This window comes from Fusarium proliferatum (assembly GCF_900067095.1).
Source record: "Fusarium proliferatum ET1 genome assembly, contig: FPRO_scaffold014, whole genome shotgun sequence".
NCBI lineage: Eukaryota > Fungi > Ascomycota > Sordariomycetes > Hypocreales > Nectriaceae > Fusarium > Fusarium proliferatum.
Window position 1 is genome coordinate 407,187 of NW_022194803.1, and position 19,346 is coordinate 426,532.

At 49.0% G+C, this 19,346-nt stretch overlaps 6 protein-coding genes across 6 annotated transcripts; 3 read left to right on the forward strand and 3 right to left on the reverse strand.

Moving 5' to 3' along the window:
* Positions 1–355: 355 nt before the first annotated feature.
* On the reverse strand, positions 356–1,854 carry FPRO_04042 (uncharacterized protein; the record flags this gene model as incomplete). The annotated part of the gene is made up of 9 exons (XM_031223841.1): positions 356–501; positions 549–633; positions 689–1,115; positions 1,172–1,184; positions 1,238–1,265; positions 1,317–1,383; positions 1,436–1,573; positions 1,622–1,674; positions 1,726–1,854. 9 exons carry the CDS (start codon positions 1,852–1,854, stop codon positions 356–358), a joined length of 1,086 nt encoding a protein of 361 aa, XP_031089160.1.
* A 1,354-nt stretch (positions 1,855–3,208) lies between these two features.
* FPRO_04041 (uncharacterized protein) lies at positions 3,209–5,403 on the forward strand (the record flags this gene model as incomplete). Its single annotated transcript, XM_031223842.1, has 2 exons — positions 3,209–4,153; positions 4,198–5,403. The coding sequence occupies 2 exons, from the start codon at positions 3,209–3,211 to the stop codon at positions 5,401–5,403; spliced, it is 2,151 nt and encodes a 716-aa protein (XP_031089161.1).
* Positions 5,404–5,529: 126 nt separating this feature from the next.
* On the reverse strand, positions 5,530–7,266 carry FPRO_04040 (uncharacterized protein; the record flags this gene model as incomplete). The annotated part of the gene is made up of 1 exon (XM_031223843.1): positions 5,530–7,266. The coding sequence occupies one exon, from the start codon at positions 7,264–7,266 to the stop codon at positions 5,530–5,532; it is 1,737 nt and encodes a 578-aa protein (XP_031089162.1).
* Positions 7,267–8,317: 1,051 nt separating this feature from the next.
* On the reverse strand, positions 8,318–12,453 carry FPRO_04039 (uncharacterized protein; the record flags this gene model as incomplete). Its single annotated transcript, XM_031223844.1, has 18 exons — positions 8,318–8,647; positions 8,703–8,834; positions 8,882–8,985; positions 9,032–9,365; positions 9,414–9,602; positions 9,648–10,116; positions 10,164–10,209; positions 10,261–10,360; positions 10,410–10,641; positions 10,687–10,883; positions 10,940–11,028; positions 11,086–11,153; positions 11,201–11,398; positions 11,447–11,510; positions 11,558–11,813; positions 11,859–11,939; positions 11,987–12,140; positions 12,188–12,453. 18 exons carry the CDS (start codon positions 12,451–12,453, stop codon positions 8,318–8,320), a joined length of 3,309 nt encoding a protein of 1,102 aa, XP_031089163.1.
* A 1,033-nt stretch (positions 12,454–13,486) lies between these two features.
* FPRO_04038 (putative laccase precursor) lies at positions 13,487–15,777 on the forward strand (the record flags this gene model as incomplete). The annotated part of the gene is made up of 9 exons (XM_031223845.1): positions 13,487–13,717; positions 13,766–13,883; positions 13,930–14,051; positions 14,098–14,158; positions 14,204–14,221; positions 14,271–14,405; positions 14,454–15,452; positions 15,503–15,537; positions 15,595–15,777. The coding sequence occupies 9 exons, from the start codon at positions 13,487–13,489 to the stop codon at positions 15,775–15,777; spliced, it is 1,902 nt and encodes a 633-aa protein (XP_031089164.1).
* A 441-nt stretch (positions 15,778–16,218) lies between these two features.
* On the forward strand, positions 16,219–19,238 carry FPRO_04037 (uncharacterized protein; the record flags this gene model as incomplete). The annotated part of the gene is made up of 2 exons (XM_031223846.1): positions 16,219–16,713; positions 16,761–19,238. 2 exons carry the CDS (start codon positions 16,219–16,221, stop codon positions 19,236–19,238), a joined length of 2,973 nt encoding a protein of 990 aa, XP_031089165.1.
* Positions 19,239–19,346: the final 108 nt, after the last annotated feature.

Consider the following 19,346-nt stretch of genomic DNA (forward strand, 5'->3'; position numbering starts at 1 on the left):
ACCGCTTTCCCTTAACCCCGCAGTGAGAAGATCATTTCTTATGATCAGATACTAGTCCAACATTTGAACAATTCTTTTAAGTGTAAGTTGGACTTTAAAAGCAGTAGTGGTTGTGACTCAACACTTTGGTTGCAACGAGGATTAAAATTCGAAAAATCTTGAAGCCGTGGTATGTTTGCTACCCATGAGGCCAAATAGTGTTGCAGCAGTTCTGTTCTCGATGAACTTGGCATAGAATTGCCCAACAACTCATGTGCCTACTAATAAAAGAATGGCTTCTTTCCTTCTGACTTAGATTTGGTAAAAACATCCTTAGTGTAGTCTTCATTCCCCAAGTCTCTATCTACGTCGCATCTCATGGCTTGCGGGCGTTAATGAAGCGAACGCGTATGTAACTGTGCACTTTCTTATCTCTGAGAGCCTTTCGCATGTCCATCAGAAATACCTGATATTCATCTTTGGGCCACCCCAGAATCGAATTCCACGCCATGAGGGTATATCCTGCATTCTCTTAGAAGACCGAAGAGTAGAACAGATGACTTGCTTACCTTCAAGATCGTTCTCGATCGTTGCGCGAAGGAACTGGCCAACTTGACATAACTTGGGGTCCTTAGCCCATCCGCCGACAGGAACCTGGGCAATTTCAGATACAGAAGTTCGAAATGGCATTGTTTGAGAAAGAAGATACCTTAAAGTCAGTGACTTGCACGTCAACAAATCTAGCAGCAGCCAGAAGCTCCGCGTCTCCCTCGATCTCGCAAAAGCTACGACCAAAAGCTTTACTCGCCTCTCTGAAAAGCTTATTCCAAGTCTGCACTGCCATCACCTCGCTGGCTGTCTCGTCATCACTGAAGAAAGTTGGATTGACCTCAACAGATTCGACGAAGCCTCCAGGCTTGCAACAGCGGAACGCTTCTTTGAACAACGCGCCCCAATCGGCAATAGCGCCAATTAAATAGCGCATATGAACAAAGTCGAAGGTGCCGTTGGCCCAAGTCCAATTACCAGTTGCGTCCTCGAGCTCAAATCTGACATTCGGTGGTACCCAATCTGGTTGAATTGGGGAAAGGTCTGTTCCAATGACCTCGGCGTTGGGATATTGGTCGGCGAAGTCGCTGCGAGATATTAGTGTCAGCAACGTCTCCGTATGAGATATAAGACTCATTCGTACATTGCCCATATACCTGTTTGAGCATCAGCTGCTTTCCTGTTGTGGCTTATCCGATGCATCGCTTACCAGTCCCGGTTCCGATGTCAAGTACCTTCTGTATATCGTTAGTATAAGCAAGACACTAAAATAAACAAGGGAAACTGGCTTCCAAGTTATCTGCCGAAGGGACGAGCGAAAGCTTGCCGTCAAGAAGTAACATGAGGTAGTGGTGGCTTGCAAACTTTCAGTAGGACGATCACATGTTGGTTGCATAGTACTTCTTACGAGATGTCAATGGACTCCTTCTGCCTCTCATCATTTGGTGCGAAATATTCAGTCTCGTACTTGTCACTATTGAAGGTCCGACCCTGAAACTTTCGGTATTCGAGAATACTTGAGGTGATGGAAGCAGTCGAGCTTGCACTGGCGTGTTGCATTAGTGGTAATAGACCAGAAATATATAGCACTTACAAGTCTTCCCCTAGCGCCGAGTCATCGTCACCCTCTTGGTTCTCATCTAGAGGCTATATTGCTATCAGGACATGATCAATCCAGATTCGAGCGGGACACCGTACCTGTGCTGGAACGAGGTCCTGGCCTCCTTGGCTAGATACCTCAGCAGAAATTGATTCCGGAAGAATTTCTGTCGGGTTTCGTGGGCTTGTTTCACTGATGACTGCCGGTACCGCCTCGGTTTTGTCCATTTTCTTTTTTCGCACTTAGGATTCAGTTCGATGAATGAAACATGGCGGAGTGAGAGTTGTCGGCCGCGAGCAGAGATAGAAAATAGCGCATTGAAGCTTTGCTAGAACCAACACCCGTGATCAGATCAGGTTTGCATAGTACTCTCTTCTCTCGCCCCATCCAGCAGGGGTGCGCCAAGCGAGATGCGAGGCTAAGGCGGGACTGTAGATTGTCGCACGGTGTTGCATCTGCGTTCGCCCTGGCTCAAGGCTTAGAATCTGTGTGGTCATCACCAACAGTTACCTGGCCTGCCAATCTCATGTCGAAGACAACGACTATATATCTGAAATCGCATTCTCGATGTCATGACTCGCAGCATGGCGTTGAACCCATTGTGCTGTTCGTGCTAAGCCATCAGAAGAAATCGAGCAATTGACGATCAACTTCCTGCGAGACAAGACTGATTTCTATCAATGGCTCAAAGCATATTGGAGTAGCAGTCCACGGAAACTGTGAGAGCGAATGGATACAGGCCGTCGATTTTACTATCCTTCTCTCGATGGACTCACATGATCCACAAGACTTCGTGCCCGGAGAAGCTAGCGTCAATGTGCTTTATATTCATTTGCTGGCCGCCTAAGAAATGGCAATGGAGAGATTTTGCAAGAAATAAAATTTGATATTTTATAATATATGCATATATAGCACTTATTAACTGGGCTTCTAAAGCGATCATAGACGGCAAGGTTGGTGGAAATAATGCCGTTAGAAGTGCCAATCCCGAGTGGAATGATAAGAAGTACTGCTCCACGTTTTCGTTTCCCGAATAATCTGCGCTCATGAAAGGACCTCTCTAGGAGCAGGAAAACATCAGGCTTTGATATTAGGCATCCTAAACTCAGCGAAGTTATGCTACATTTAGTAAAGGTATCCTAAATTCATGCCAAGTTAGCTCAAGCCTTTTTGTGGTTGAGGGCTTAAATTAGCAGAGATAACTAAGTCTTTTCTCATTCAGGATCGAGTTCTCATGTTCACTTTCCTCCCCTGTATCCTCCATTAGATGGAATTGCGAAGCAGGCCTTCTATTGTGGCTGATCAAGGCGTTTTCCACTTTGCAGTGGGCTAGCCCTGATCCTTGTCTGATCTTATCGTATCACCAGGTATGAGCCATCACGTTCAGGAATCCACTCAGTCTGACCGCTGACGCTCAACCCCGCAGTAAGAAGACCGTCCCTTACAATCAGATCTTGTTTCGAGAGTTGAGGATATTTTTCACTGAGAATTAGACTCTCAAATCGTTGTCAAAATACCCAGCGACATTTGTCTCCTGAAACCTGATAGTGTAGTAACTATTGAGCCCCGATCACGGAGAAGATGTCTATCCAGAACTCAAGACTATGCTGCTTCTGCCGTAAGCTCGAGCCGGCAGACCAGCCTTGTCCTTCGCTCCAGAATCAACCAGTCCAGGCCATTCCCAGCGTTATTAATAACACCACAAAGCCATGGACGAGAAAGGACGAGGACTTGCTCGAACAGCTCCGCCAGAACCCAAGTGAGCTCTGTCAACGATGTGCCGAATTCAATATCATTCGCGCTTTCAACGAAGCGGATCCTTTGGATGAGAGCCAGAGAGGCGAGCTAGAAAAGGCCCAGTATATTAAACACGCTGAAATGCAGGAACCATACAGATTGCGCTTCGGTCTTTTGTCAGAGTTCCATATGAAGCCTTCTTGCCCGCTATGTCGGTTGCTCTATCGACTGATTCCTAGACCCCCACCGGAGCACGATACTACTGTTCTCACGCTTATTCCTTATCGGTGGCATATCCGACAAGATCACTGGGAGGGCGTTCCAGAAGATGATAAGAGAATGTTCGCAATTTGGTTTGGACTTTCAACGCCGGGTCTTGATATGTCGGGACCGAGTTTCTTTAACGTGGGTCAGCAGCTGAGAGCTGCCATGATGACGGGCGAAGCCATTGCTCTGCACCCGAGCTTGCCTTCAGAGGAAATTTACAATGCTAGGGTTATAGACGGGATGGTAGATGTTAGTCTCATCAAGAAAGGTCTCGAGCACTGTCAGAACTATCATTCAGAGAGTTGCAATGCCAAATTCGACAAAGGCTTACTCATTACGAAGATGCTTGATGTTGATACCCGGAAAATCGTTGATTGCCCTGATAACTGCGACTATCTAGCTCTCAGCTATGTTTGGGGCGGTATTCATCCAGCTGATGGGGCTCTAGAGGCCGGTACACTTCCCCAGACGATTGAGGATGCTATCACCCTGACCAAGAAGCTTGGAAAGCGTTACCTATGGGTATGTAAATCCAATGCTTCCTTAGGATACCGCTAACTGTGCAGGTGGATGCTCTCTGTATCGATCAAAGTCCCAACCCAACGTCCGAACAAGCAGCCAGCAAAGCCAAGCAGCTTCAACTCATGCACTTGATCTACTACTGCGCCACCATAACGATATTTGCTGTCGCAGGTCCGCGCTCTGACTACGGCATTCCTGGGATATCAAAGCCACGCGTGGGGTCTACACGAGAGCGCATCAACGGAGAGGATCTAATAGTCGTCCCCCCGCAGATCATGTCAGAGATCAAGTCTTCTGTTTGGCAAACTAGAGCATGGACGTGGCAAGAGGATGTTCTATCTACGAGAAAGTTGTACTTGACGGAGACTCAGTGGATATTGCAGTGTAATGAGACGTTGGGGCCGAGCGATTATGCAGAGGCGCATGACACAGCTGTGGATCTTACTTGGACCAAAGTTTCTGGTGGGAAGATGAAAGCTGGTTACGTCGAGGTAATTCGGACAAGTGCTGTTCAGACTTTGGAAGCTAATGCCTACAATCAGACCACAAACACCGAGTTCCTCGATCGAACTTCGTCCATGTTCATATCGGCAGTGACAACATACACGTCACGGTCTCTCACTAACGACGGTGACTCTCTGAATGCCTTCCAAGGTGGCCTCGCACGCTTCGGCAAACCTGTCTACCCTCAAGGTTTCGAATGGGGCATGCCACTGAAAGAGTTTGCTCAAAGTCTAGCCTGGATCCACGATCATACAGTCAAGCCTACAAGACGCTCAGCATTTCCAAGTTGGAGCTGGGCCGGTTGGGGCGGAACCGTGCAGTATCCCACAGATCTTACTGAAACAACTACCGAGAATGGTGATCTCATTCCGCGGATGGTCAGCATTGACGACAAGGTGGTTACACTTGAGGGATGGACTGTAACACTTGACATTCGGACTGAACCGTTCAGTGAGGTGGTCGTACCCGGGACTGATCAGGCGATTGGATGTGTTACGGAGAGGAATTTTAAGCACAACATGACTCTACCAACGGGGAAGTATCGGTGTTTCGTTGCCGCGAGACTGAAGAAGGATGTTTTGAGGAATGGCTTGGTTAATCAGTTGATCTTCCTGGTAGTTTTGAGAGGCGATAGGGATGTTGAGATTGAAGAGAGGCAGACAGCTATCACAGTGAGCAGGCTTGCTATTGAGGGAAAGGACTTTATGGAGTTTGGTCCAAAGAAGACAGTCATCAAGATGAAGTAGAGCTAGTGCGGGCCCGGGGATGTACAGACAAGACAAGGTTCTTCATTGTTCAATCTGTGAAGGTATTATATTGTATGTGTATCCTCATTTTCATTAAATCATGTACGTAAATCATTTCTTTTATTCTTATTCCAAAGCACTCAACCATCTTGACAAATCCTTCGCTCCATCCGCAGTCCTGAACTTATGCCCATCGTCCCAAGGCGCAACCTCTGCCGGCTTCACAATATGTGCCAGCTGCAAATGCGCAACCGCCATCATCGATGACGCCGATATCCTCACCCCCGAACTCAACGACACCGACGTCAACAGATCAATCTCGTGCTTTCTCACAGTATCCGACGTTGTATCCTTCTCTTGATCAAAAATAGCCCGCCAGTGACCCGTTCTCGCAAGTTGAGAGCGAATATCCTGCTCCTCTTCGTACACTGCTTCCTCGAGGGTACCGTTGCTGAAGGCGGAGGACGATTCTTGTATGCCCCGGATTTTACAGAACCATTCGATTTTCGAACCGATGACTTCTATGCCAAAGACGAGGGTGGCAATGAAGACTGAGGCGCGCTTCTCATTCTTTTTTATGCTTTGCATGCCCTGGATGGCGAGGACGCGGCCGTAGTGGCCTGCCTGATCCCAAGATTGGAGACTAATGGTTCCAGATTCGAGGCGGGGGCAGGATGTTATGCTGTCGTAAGGAATTGCGCCGCTGTCGAGAGTGACAAGGACTTCGTAGCTGCCGTAGCCGTGGAAGTCGGGCTGGTATGAGGCCCGTTCTCGACTTCCAGCGATGAACATGTTTTCTTCCCGAAGCTTTGTAGATCCTGTCAGGACCGGTACTGGACAAGGTGGTGTTCGGTTGCGAGTGCAGCGATCCTTTCCTGGCAAGCGGTTCAGAAGGAGTGCGACTTGTTGGTTCTCTGAGTCTCGTCTCGCGTTGAGGAGAACAAGCCATTGCTCGACTGATTCGGTGATGGTGTTCATTATGGGCAGCCTGATTGACAGACCGGCATTCGTCATGGTATATGTTTTCGCTTCGTGGACAGGCCATTCAGTGTAGATGCTCGAGTCGACAAAGGTCTTTGGGGATGGGGAGAGAATGCTGGCCCAGTCGTGAGGAACGTATCGTTCATCCCAGGCCCAGCAGAAGAGTGTTTGGTCGTTTGAAACACGGATGATCTCTTCTTGTAGTCGGATAAACGCCCGCATTCCTTCGCCGTAGACAATCTGCATGTTAATGTCGAAGATGCCCAGCATGCAGTATGCGATATCCTCAACTCTTTCTGTCTCTCGTTTGGATAGCCAAGACATGCGCTCGCCGATACTGGCTTTGTAAAAGGTGCAGTCGAGATATTGCTGATCAATCTTGGTAACGAACGAAATCGTATTGGCAAGCGTCTGTCTCGTTCCAATAGTCGTCCAATCATTCGCAAAGAACACCACCGACGTAGGAGCCAGAAGCTCAGGCAGGGTCCAACCTCTGGTAAACCACCTCGACTGTCTAAACTGCACCATCGGATCAAAAGCACCCGTATCAATGGGCGACACGTCACTCAGGTAGACATAACAAACCGACGCATTCTTGTACCAGGAAAACATGGCATTCAGGGCCTCAGAAACCTCTGAACTGCTGCTCTTGTCGATACAGTTGGTGTCGCACCAGAGATACATGAGGCCATCCTTTCTCGCCTGCTCGCAGACGCGACGAATCTTCTGATGGCCCTTCTTGAGCTTCATGAGCTCGAGGTTGCCCTGCCAGTCTTGGTACGTGGCCTCGTCGGGACCCCATGTGTGTGATAAAATGGCATATTCGGGAGGCTGGCCGTAGAATTCCTCTAGCTGGAAGGTTTTGGTGTGTATGAGACGCATTCTTCTGGCGGGACATTTGATGAGACAGGGTATAAGTGAGAGAAAAGGTGATGAGTTTGAGGGGAGAATTGAGGAGAATTGTAGGGGCTTGAAATAGGGATCCATACCGATTAATGGGTTTTGGCGGTGAAGCCCCACTGGTGGAATCGCGATGATGTGGCATGCATATTGGGGATGGTACACGATGCTAGATTTGCTGGCAGGTAGCAAATTTGAGCTTGTTGTCATGAGTCAGAGTTTGGTATCCTTGGATTAAGTGGTATAATTGATGCCCAAGTGGATTGCCAGCAAGGTCTGTATCGGCGATGGCGTGAGTCAATGACCGCCCTTTCGTGGTGTTGATGATGTGATGCCCTAGTCCTTGGCGGATGTACTGGCGATCCGTGTTCCTGCAAGACACTTGATTGAGGAGGATGTTGCGGGTATGCATGTCGTAGATTATGCAGGTGCAGCAAAGACACGATGCAGACATGGACAAGGTGTTTGCTGCTCCACTAATGATTCGTGGCATGATGTCTATTTTGAGGGTTGTTCATTTGGTGTATGGAGTAGTTCAACTGGCATCACACTGAGAACTTCAAGTTGCAACATAAAGGAACATCCATTATTGTAGCACCGGATGTTACTGTTTGCAGCCCAATGTCACACAGTCGGTTGTGAGCGGGCGTTGAAGTATAACGGCCCAACGGCGGTGACCAGCAGCCGAAACATTCACTGGCAGCCATACATTATATGGGAATTATTGTCTTTTTGATCCTTATCACCAAACTCAATTGCAGGCCCTAAGCTTAGACAGAAATGACATTACCTTATCATAAAGTAGTATCATCTCATCTAAGAAAAGAATGTGGTTTACGTCAAGATCCTCCTGAAACGGGTACGGTACCTGACGGTACTTTAGCGCTAACAATATAAGCGGGAAGATTTGCCCTAAAACAGATCCTCTGCAAGTAGGTACGTAGTATTTCAATCTGACTAATGTTCATTTATGAATGACAACGCCAACAAACCCTAGACAAACAGTGTCCCCATCCAATATCCCATGCCATTCTCAAGGCAGCCCAGTGACATTAACTGCCAGATACCGATCCGCAAAAGATCCCTGGGTATAATTCTGAGGTGTCTTGAGCGACGGCACAAGATGTACCGGTACACTAACGGTTAAAACACCACGACCTGCGATATAAGTTGACGTCAGTCCAGAGTCGATGACAGTCATCCCGTTTTCATCCTCAAAGTCGACACTGATCTGTGACTCAGGTGGCGCAGTGGCTTGAACTGTCCAGATGGCAAAGTTGTAAGCATCGCCGACGGTTGCTTTGGGGTCGTAGCCATCCCATTGGTGCCGAATGGTGATTTTGCGGTTTGTCCCAGTGTTTTCCTGGAACTCTGTCAGTATATGGTAGAACACGTAGATGCGTCTGGGCAGGTTTTACCTGGGTGATTTTGACTTCGCGGTAAAAGCCCTTTGCTTTGGCGTACAGTGATGCATCCTTATACTTGTGCTGGGGCAGGTCGATGGGTGCACTGTCGCGGCTGACACCATCATCGAGATACATTGAGTATGACTGGGAACACTTAGAGTAAGACACTTGAGAGTCGTGGCAGTACTTACAGTGGCCTCTTTAGGCTTTCCACCTGGATATACATGAATGGTAGGCGGGTTCAGATCGCCCTCCTTGACCCACTGACGAACATCAAGCTGAGGAATGATAGCACCTTCACACTATTAGCTTTCTCCATGTCTATGGCAGGTTCTACTCACCCCCTCGTATGTACACAGGAGTAACATAAGCGACCTGCTCCGGATGCGCAACGGCATCAGGAATATGGCAATCATAGTCCACGATCTTGCCACCTGGGGCTGGTTTCTGCAACACAGCAGCATGTTTGAGAATTGGATCCGGTCCAAATCCTTGGTTGTTAACACGGAGATTGGATGGATACCACTTGTCGGAGTTTGGAAGATAGACATCGCGACGTCCTGCCTTTTCCTCAACCTGAGGACAGACCAGGATATTATGGCCCAGAAGGTACTGATTGTCGATAAATCCTTGGTTTGAGTTGAAGAGGCTGGTGTCAAAGGGGTCGGTAACGAGCTGGATGGGTTAGTAAGTAGTTATGACCTACGCGGTATGAGGACTTACCATTGCACGTGCAACTGGCAGACCGTTGATCAGGTTGGCAAACATGTAGTCGTACAGAACCTGAAGGAGGGAGTATCTAAGCTGCACATAGTACCTACAAACAGGCACAACGGAACGATACAACGCAGCCTGGTCAGGTGGAAGAGGACCAGGGAAGTTATGCAGGATGTCATCGTAAGCCCAGGGTTCCTAATCTTGTCAGTATCTCGGCCGGACATCTCAGACTAAACTCACCTGAAAAGCTTTACAGCCCCCGGAACTCGCCTCAGGATGCTGTAAGTAATGATTCCTATACCACGGCAGCAAAAACGCCCCCGCATACCACCTAATCAACAACTCAGGATCGCACCACCTCGGATTCGGCAGCGTGTTAGCCGGATCCGCCGTAAAACCACCCATATCAACACCCGCAATACTCAAACCGCTGTACCCCAGCGCAAGAACCTGCGCAACAGAGATTCTGAAAAAGTCCCACGAGCTACCGTTGTCGCCGGTCCACAGCCCAGCGTAGCGGTGCATGCCGGTCTGGCTTCCGCGGCCGATGATGAAGTTGCGCTTGTTCTCGCGGCCTTTGAGATTGTTGAGGCCGTGGTATGTTGCTTTGTGGAGATTGTACGAGTATAAGCTCCAGAGCTCGATGGCGGTTTTGGTCTTGGGGGGATTGGTGTAGCTGTCGTCTGTCATGAGCAGACGGGAAGGGAAACTGGAGTCGTTAGAATGGTTGATTGACTGATGGAAGGGGGGATGTACCCGAGGGAATCGCCGTAGCATTTTGCGGCGGCGGGGGTTGTCATGTCTGATGGGGAGTTAGCTTGCGTTGATGAATATGTTGTGTAGCGCGACTTACCTTGCCAGACGAATTCGAGACCGTTGTCGAACAGATACTGATACTGCTCACCCCACTTCTTCCTTGCAGCTTTCCTGTTCAGATCAGGATAGAATCCGGGCTGTTCATGTTAGACCGTTACTGTCATAGCCAGGGGCGGAAGGACTCACAGTCCCGAGGTTAGTGCCATAACTGACACCACCATGGAAGGGATATCCACTGTTATAATTCTCAGAGAAGTTATAGTCGTCCCTATATACAGGAGCACCGATATAGTCTGCAAACTTCTCACGCTGGTCAACGTTATTGGGGTCCAAGTTCTGTAGACCACCGTCGTAGCGCCAGCAAAGAGGCTGGTTGTTGGGCAGACCATCCAGGTATCGCTTATCAGCGACCAGAAGGCTGTATCTGTTAGTCATTATCATCCAAGACGCCGCCGTGACTTACTTGGTCTCTGGGTTCTTCTTATCATTCACATCCCAGAAGCTATCGAGTGCTGTGTAGGGACCTTGATCCGAGGGACGAATGGTGAGAATGGGGGTGATGTTGGTGCAGCTCTTTACGCCCTTGGCCTTCAGACCATTCAGGAAAGATCCCAGGTTGGGGAAGCCATAGTTGCTGCTGGTGAAGGTACGATATTTATCCTAGTACTGTTAGTTAAGCTCATCTATCTCAAAGGTGAACATGCCTGGAAGTCGACGTCGAGATGCATCCCGTCCAATGGGATATCGGAGTCTCTGTAACGTTGTACGACGTTGTTGACAGTTCCTTCGTTGGAGTAACCGTAGCCTGGATTAGTCAGTAGGGCGATCTCCATGGAAATGTGCTGGGTTCTATGTAACTCACATGCTTGATGATGTCCCAGAATGAAACGAGGCTTGAGCTTAGGTCGTCCGACAATGGAGGTGTATTGCCTAGTATAGTCAGCTAAGGGTGTTCTCCCAGTCGGCTACATGCTTACCAGATCATCCTTGGCACATCGTCGGCAGTGAGGATCCATGCATCGAAGGTGTTGAAGCGTGTAGCAATACTGATAGTATGGGAATCATTCTTTCCAAGATCGATAGCAACTTGGGAGTAGTTATCCACCATGACACCTGTGACATTCTTCCGATCAGGAGTGCCGTTCATCTCCAGAAAGAAAGGTGTAGAGTGGTACCTGTCCCCTCGGTTAGAAAGTGACCGCCATACTATGAATAATACTCACAGCGGCTCTCGAGTATCCAGAGCTCCAAGGCCATAGACTTTCGAGTAGTTAAAGTTATCGTAACCTACTTCATTAGTGGCCACCCAATCAAATCATACCGGTTGAACTTACAGAAGAAGTTGAGATAAGTCGGCTTCTTGATGACAGTCCGTCCACCCTGCTCTCCAAAGCCAAGATACGCTGCTGGACCAGGCTTCTTGATATTGAGAACGACATTGTTCACAGCACCGATGTTAGGATTACCTTGATAAGAGAAAGTCTCCTCTGTAGTCTGCCAGATGATCTCCTCGTACTCAGACACAGTGTCGATACCAACGGTCTTCAAGAACGCTGGGTCTGCATCGAGAGGCTTGAGTTTTCTCGTCGCCTAAACGTGTGAGAGGAGAAGTTTGACAGACAGCAGGTTACCTACGACGATGCGGAATGGAGATGCGAAGAAGTGAAGAGCTGTGTTCGGAACACCTGTGGATTCACTGGTCTCGTACTCGACGGTCTAGAGCATGTTAGATGGTAGGATAATTAGGGTCGTGGTAGACTTACTGTGAGGACCCAGTGATCTGGGGCCTTCTGCTCAAAAGACGTCTTCCAAAACCATCCCTCCTTAGCAGGATACGAGTTCCAGGCCTCAGAGTCTCTATACTCCTGCTGTAGATCATCTACCAAACTCGAGAATTTATCTTCAACGATAGTACGCCTGCTCTCATCAGCATTAAACCCTGACACTTTCACAGGAGGACTCACGAGTTGAAATCATCATAATCCGATACAGCAGTGTACTTTGGATTATATCTGACTCTCCAGATCTGCGGCGATGCGAACTGGACTAGACAGTGAGTGCTGGGCTCACCCTTTAGAGTGATGTGTGCAGCATAGCGAAGAGGATCGCTGGGGGATGTTGAGGCAGATGATTCAACGGTGAGAATCTCAGAGGGTTTGGTGAAGTTTGGTACGGTAGGAAAGAATATGTCTGCGGGGATGAAGTTGAGGGGGTCCGTGGGAGTAGCCATGATGGCGATAGTTGACGGTGATATTGATCAGCGATACGATGCGGGATTGGGCCTTTAATACCTCGATCTCATTCTCCGGGACACAAATCGGCAGTTTCAAGCTCATACTGAGTGAACAAGCCTAAATAAACGAGTATCAAACCATTGTCATACCCCAAATCCACGCCGTCTCGCATCTTAGCCCACCGATACAACCTCATCCAGCCACGCATCTCACCCGCATCCTCCCGGCCAAGACCGGTCAGCAATCTGCACAACCCATCCATCCTCTACACGAAGTCGTATCAAACCTCCCTAACGATCCCAATAAATTATCCCTCAAGACTGCACGACGCCCAGCGAGGATACTTGCTCGTCCAATCAGCTCCCACGCCAGCAGTTCGTGCCAGAACCATTTGGGTAGCGTCCCATCCGCTTCAAGTCAATAGTTTTAAGACTATCGATGCAAACTCTAGCGTGGAGAACTGAGACATGCCTAATCAATCGGTTTTCTACTAAAGTAGACCAAATACTCAAAATCGTAAACTGAGGTATACTCTTATCACGTCTTATCGCTCCAGCATCGTATTTAGGTGTTTCCCCGCTCTCAGCTGCATGCTTGGCTTACTCTCTGCATTGCATTATTGAAATCCTGCATTTCAGCGCTGTTCTGATTCCTTAATCCGAAGCTACACATATGCCGTAGAAAACTTACGTCCAGACCGATGCAAATATTACGACGTAGGGGGTAGCATCGACGAATGAGTTTGTGCGGATAACGTGCGTGTTGACGATGCCTTCGTTCGTAATCGTGTACGCCACCATGCGGGTTTTCACATTTTAGTTCATGGCTTGTTTTCAGCTGCTGCAGGACTGCTTATCATGAACTGTTTGTGGAGTATGCGTTGTTGTGAGGAAATACTGTGTTAGGCGTTTATATCAACATCTCTTCTCCATCGGGGTCCGCGTAACCCTCCATTTCTTTCCAGCTGCCATTCCTACCCTCTCTCCTTCTCTCTGTTTACAACGGGCTACCTTCCAAGTGCCTTTCAAGATGGGTTTCTGGAAGAGACTCACGGAGTTTCTCTTCATTCATCGGTTTACGGACCAAACCAAATTCTCTCATACATACTCCCCCGTTCAAGATCTTTCTCTTGTTGATGCTTTTGATGCTGAGTCTATCGATGGAGCTTGCAACTCGCCTACGAACAGAAAATGTTGGTCGACGAACTTTGACATCCATACTGATTATGAGGAGGTCGTTCCAGAAGGCAAAGTTCGAAAGGTAAGTCATTCATATGTAGCCTTGTAAGACCGATACTGAAAGATGCAGTTTCTTTTGTACGTTACTAATGAAAGGATTGCACCTGATGGATACTGGGTTGATCGGATGCTGTTCAATGGAACGTATCCTGGACCGACTCTAGAGGGGAACTGGGGAGATACATTCGGTAAGTCACGTTGCGTTGGTCATCCTGTCTTGTCTAATCTTTCAAGAAATCACTGTCGTGAACAAATTGACCAACTTCAACGGCACCTCTATTCACTGGCATGGTATCCGCCAACTAAACACAAACTGGATGGACGGCGTGTCAGGCGTGACAGAATGCCCAATTCCTGTAAGTGACACCATCTCTCACTTGACTCATGTGCTGATTAGAACAGCCTGGGGAGAACTTCACTTACGTCTGGAGAGCTACACAATATGGAACATCGTGGTATCACAGTGAGTCACATCTCCTCAATATGTGACAATATCTAACAATCCCAGGCCACTTTAGTCTACAGTGTTAGTATCTGTGCTCTTCTATCACCATCTCCTACTAACGCTAGGTCAGATGCCGACGGGCTAGCTGGCGCTCTCAAGATCAATGGGCCGACTAGCATGAACTACGACGTTGATCTTGGCCCAGTTCTCATCACTGACAACTTTCACAAAACTACATTTTCCCAAGTCCAGCTAGAATATCTAGGTACTTCACCCTCTTCCACAGAATTTCATCAGTGCTAACAGAAAAAAGGCCGCCCTCCACCTCCAGACAGCATGCTCATGAATGGCAATGGAAAGTACTACTGCTGTCCCTCTCTAGACAAGAACTGCAAGGGTGACTCCAAACTCACCTCATTCCACTTCGAAGCAAACAAGACTTACAAGATGAGCCTTGTCAACACCGCTGCTTCAACGCACACAACCTTCTGGATTGACTCCCATAAGTTCTGGGTCGTGGCCACTGACTTTGTCCCCATTGAGCCGTATGAGACAGACTTGATCAACATAGCCATTGGTCAGCGCTACGACATTATCGTGAATGCAACAGCTGTCAAGGGGAAGAATAGCAGAAACGTCAACTTTTGGATGCACGCTCGCGATTGCCAGAATGGCGGTGCGAGGTCCAATCTTGGCATTATTCGCTATGATGCTACCTCAAAGTCCATCCCTTGGACACCTCCGCCCAAGGAAGATAACATCTGCTACGGATGCCAAGACGAGCCTAGTAAGAAACTCAAGCCCATTGTGCAGCGTAACATCACACAGCACAACGATGACTACATCAAGAACTCGTTCAAAGTACACCTCGTCGGGTATCCCAATGAATTCAAGAAAGACTCCATGATGCACAAATGGGTCCTCGCGAATTCATCCTTCTATCTTGACTGGGCAGAACCAAGTCTAAGTCTCGTCAAGATTGCTTCTGAGAAGGGATGGAATAACCCTCAATTTCCTGTTGGGTATGAACCTGTGACTCTAGACTACAAGAACGGAACGTGGGTTGCTTTTCTCATCGAGGGCAAGTTCACAGAGTCGATTCACAATTCTACGACAAAGGGTCATCGCAAGGTGTACAAGACTCAAGCACCAGTTGCGCACCCTATTCATGTGCACGGACATGACTTTGTTCTTCTCGATTCTGGCACTAAAGAGTTCAATCCGAAGAATTTTACTCTTCAGCTGGAGAACCCGCCTCGTCGGGATGTTGTACTCCTACCGGTTGATGGATACATCATCATCGCCTTCCAGAGTAAGTAATCACTTTTATTTTCGTAATATGCAGGGACTAACGGTTTCTAGTCAACAACCCTGGTGTTTGGCTAATGCACTGTCATGTAAGTTTCGCCTAAACTCGTCGATCTCGATCCTCGGAACTAATGCTCTCCCCACAGATCGCGTTCCACGCATCGGGAGGTCTCGCGCTTCAGTTCATTGAGTCCCCTAGAGTCATTGGACCAATGTTTAAAAATTCGGGCATTCTACCTACGTACTCGGAAACATGTGCGAATTGGGCTGCGTATTATACCATGTTTAACAAGCACAATAACGCGACCCAGGAAGATTCTGGTATCTAGCTAGTGTGGCGGCGGAAGATCAGCGTAGCATAGCATGCCTGGGGCTAGCAAAAACGACCCCATGACTTTTGAAGAATTACCGCAGGTTTCAGGGTATCATTTTGAGCGGGGGTTCTTTAGTTGACTCGAGTGCATAAACTCTACCAAATAAATGTGTTCTTATTCGAGAAATTGAAGAATTAAACCGGATTTTAATTAATAGCGCTTGTCTCGGCACCAACAGTTATGACGACATGTTTGTCAGCCCCTAAAAATGTCTGTCATTCCCACGTTCAGTTGAGTTTCGGGTCACGAGCCCCTCCCTCTCCCGTCTTCTCCATCTCCAATGTCCACCAAATTCAATTCAGTTCAATTCCTCTCATTAATTCTTCGACGATCCCTTCCCTAAAGGTCTTCTTTCCCATGCCTCGCCAAATTCAGTTCCTAGATAATCATCACTAAATGCATTTCTTCCCCAAGGCAGACGCCACGCTCCTCTCCTCAACAGTCGACAAACATTCCCTCCCTCCGCGTCCAAAGGCAATCGGCCCCATCTTCGATGCCAACAACTTCAAGGTCCCGATAGAGCCGTGGACTTCGGACGCCGATTCGTCCTTCTTCCCTCCGAAGCCAGATCCGTTCAGTCCGTCGTCGATACCGCAGGAAGCACATTGTGCGTCGTCTTCGAAATATGTTCGATCGCGTTTGGCGAAGAATGAAAGGCTGAGGCTGTCTATGCTATGGTACTATGCGAGGGATTTAGACAACGAGCCTGAACTCCTCGCGGGTCTGCAGGAGAAGGCCTGTCTTGCTCAAGAGTCGTCGGGCTGGGAGTATGCTGTTGTTGGTGTGCTGGATGTCAATGTTTACATTCGTCTGGCCACGGTAGGCCTTCAACTTGCTATTCTTCCCCGTGGTGAAACCCTCTGCGCACATACCGTTACTCAACCACCTGGAGTATAGCCACCACTGCCTCTCTGACGCCCTTCGCTAAGCCTCGATAGAATGTCTTCCTCTTACCAAATATGCTCCAAGACTGGAGATTCAGCGAATCGCCATACGTCGAACACGGTGGGCTTATCGCATATGCCGGTGTCCCGCTGCGAATGCAACACGAGTCAGGTGAATGCGTCGGACTCGGTTCGCTGTGCGTAGCGTCAGCGACAGGTCGAGATCCCTTATCCAAGACACAGCAGCTTGCACTAGCTCGATTAGCCGACTGGATCGTCCACGATATAATACAATGTGCACGAGCGCGACGCCAACGAGAACGTCACCGTTTCGTTGAGCTCATCGCAGCAGTCCAACAAGAACCCGATGGCGAAGACGTCCAAGAGCCGATCCTCCGAATACTCCGACAAGCCTTCCCCGACGAGTCAATCAGTTTGCAGTCTATGGGCACCGATCAATCGACGGTTCAGTACCCCGCAACCACATCAGATTTGAAGCACGGATTGTGGGAGGATGACGAATACATCGAGGGTTTCATCGCAAACTCGAATTTCGATGAGCCACCAAAAGATCGAGTCGTACGCTTCATCTCAGCACAATGCGAAACAAAACTCGGTCCGTCGGTCCTCGTCGTCGCGACAAAAGATTTCCGAAGAATATTTGACGATGTCGATGCCTGGTTTGTGCACACCTGTGCTACCATGCTCACACAGCGGTGGCAGAAGCGTCTCCTCACAGAAGTTATGCGGGCAAAAGAGAAGTTCCTTCGTGGTGTATCGCATCAGCTCCGAACCCCGATCCACGGTATCCTCGGCGCCGCAGAGCTCTTGACGGAGGATCTGAGGGCATTGACAGTGCCTGGAAGTACGACATTGCGGCCTGGCGTAGAGGCGATAATGAAGCCGCTTGCTGAGCTGGGGAAGTCGTCCATCTACCTCGATACAATTTCTACTGCGGGCAGGGAACTCATGTCGACTGTCAATAGTATGATCACCCTCAACCGCTGGGCTGATATCGCTGCTGCCGAACGACAATATGATACGCATGGCATCGAGTCTCTAGAGACGTCACTCGTCAAGGCATTGGCCGACTTTACCTTCAGGGACACACGCACACGAGCCCCCGTCTTCTTCCATCATAACCTCACTTCCGAAAGCGAAGGCCTCCGAGTTGACATCAACCTCTTCCGAGACAGTATCCTTCCTCTGATCGTAAACGCTCTACAAAACACGACCGAAGGGGTAGTGACCGTCACACAGTCCTATACACAAGATACAAAGACGCTCGTGGTGGATGTTGAGGATACGGGCTGCGGTATTCCTCCTGAGGACCAAGGTCGTATTTTTGATCTGTACGAAAAGGTGGGCGAGCACTCGACTGGCGCTGGGCTTGGCTTGACCCTCGCGACCAAGTTCTCGGCACTACTTCACGGTTCGATAGAATTGGTGTCGTCTGAGGTCGATCGCGGTTCTCACTTCCGCGCGACATTTCGTGACATCCGTCCCTCGGGTTCTACTCCCGCCGAAACAAAAGCCTTGCAGCTCAAGCACTTGCCATTGAGTTATCGACATCTTCCATCCGATCCACCCGACGCGCATTTGTCCTCGAACCTAGCGAAATACCTGGCCCAAAGCGGCTTTACATCATCAAACGACTCGCAAGATTGTCTCAACATCATTGACTACATACGCGATCCGGCCGAACGAGAGAAATATCATTCAATACTACCAAAGGGACAGGTTGCTATTTGTCTAGTCCCTAACTCGGATGAACAAGGGGTTCCTGAATCATGTACCAACATCGTCTTCGTCGACGGACCTTTCTCGTCGTCTGCTCTTGACTCTGCACTCCAGAAAGCAGATGAACTACTAGCACGACTACGCAAGTCAACGAGAACATCCCCACAACCATCCCCCGCGTTCCTCGAAGATCCGAAATCCCTCGTAACGTCCCACGACCCAACGGCCGAGAGCGATCGAAAGTCCACATCAGACGAAGGCTACGGTTCCGTCACCGGCTCGTCAGTTGCTCTACGAACGACCGAAGCACTTCTCAACGAATCCGTTGCAAAAGCCGTATCCCAAATCGAAGCAGCAACTATCGACCTCCCCATCCGCCCGCTCATCCCCCCCGCCCCCTCAAAACCCATGACCCTCATCGTCGACGACAACGCAGTGAACCTGCGCATCCTAGAAATGTACTGCAAGAAGCGCGGCCTTCCCTACCTGAGTGCCATAGACGGGCACCAGGCAGTCGAGCTCTTTAAGACGCAGCAGACATCCTCGCCCATCGACCTCATCCTCATGGATCTCCAGATGCCGGTGTGCGACGGTATTAGCGCTACGCGGCAAATCAGAGCGCTGGAGAAGACGAGCAAGGCGGTGCTGTTTATCGTCACGGGGCAGGATAGCCAGATGGACAGGGAGGCGGCGAGCAAGGCGGGTGCGGATAATTATCTCGTCAAGCCCGTGGGGATACGCATGCTGGATAGTAGTCTTAAGAGGTATTTTCCAGATCTGATGACGAGCTAGAAGAGGAGGAGGGACTGGGCTTCTGAAGGGAGTTAGGTTAGAACAGTACACGAATACCCATGTTTTGTTTTGGTTCGAAGATACAGGGAGTGCATAGTGTGATGCTGC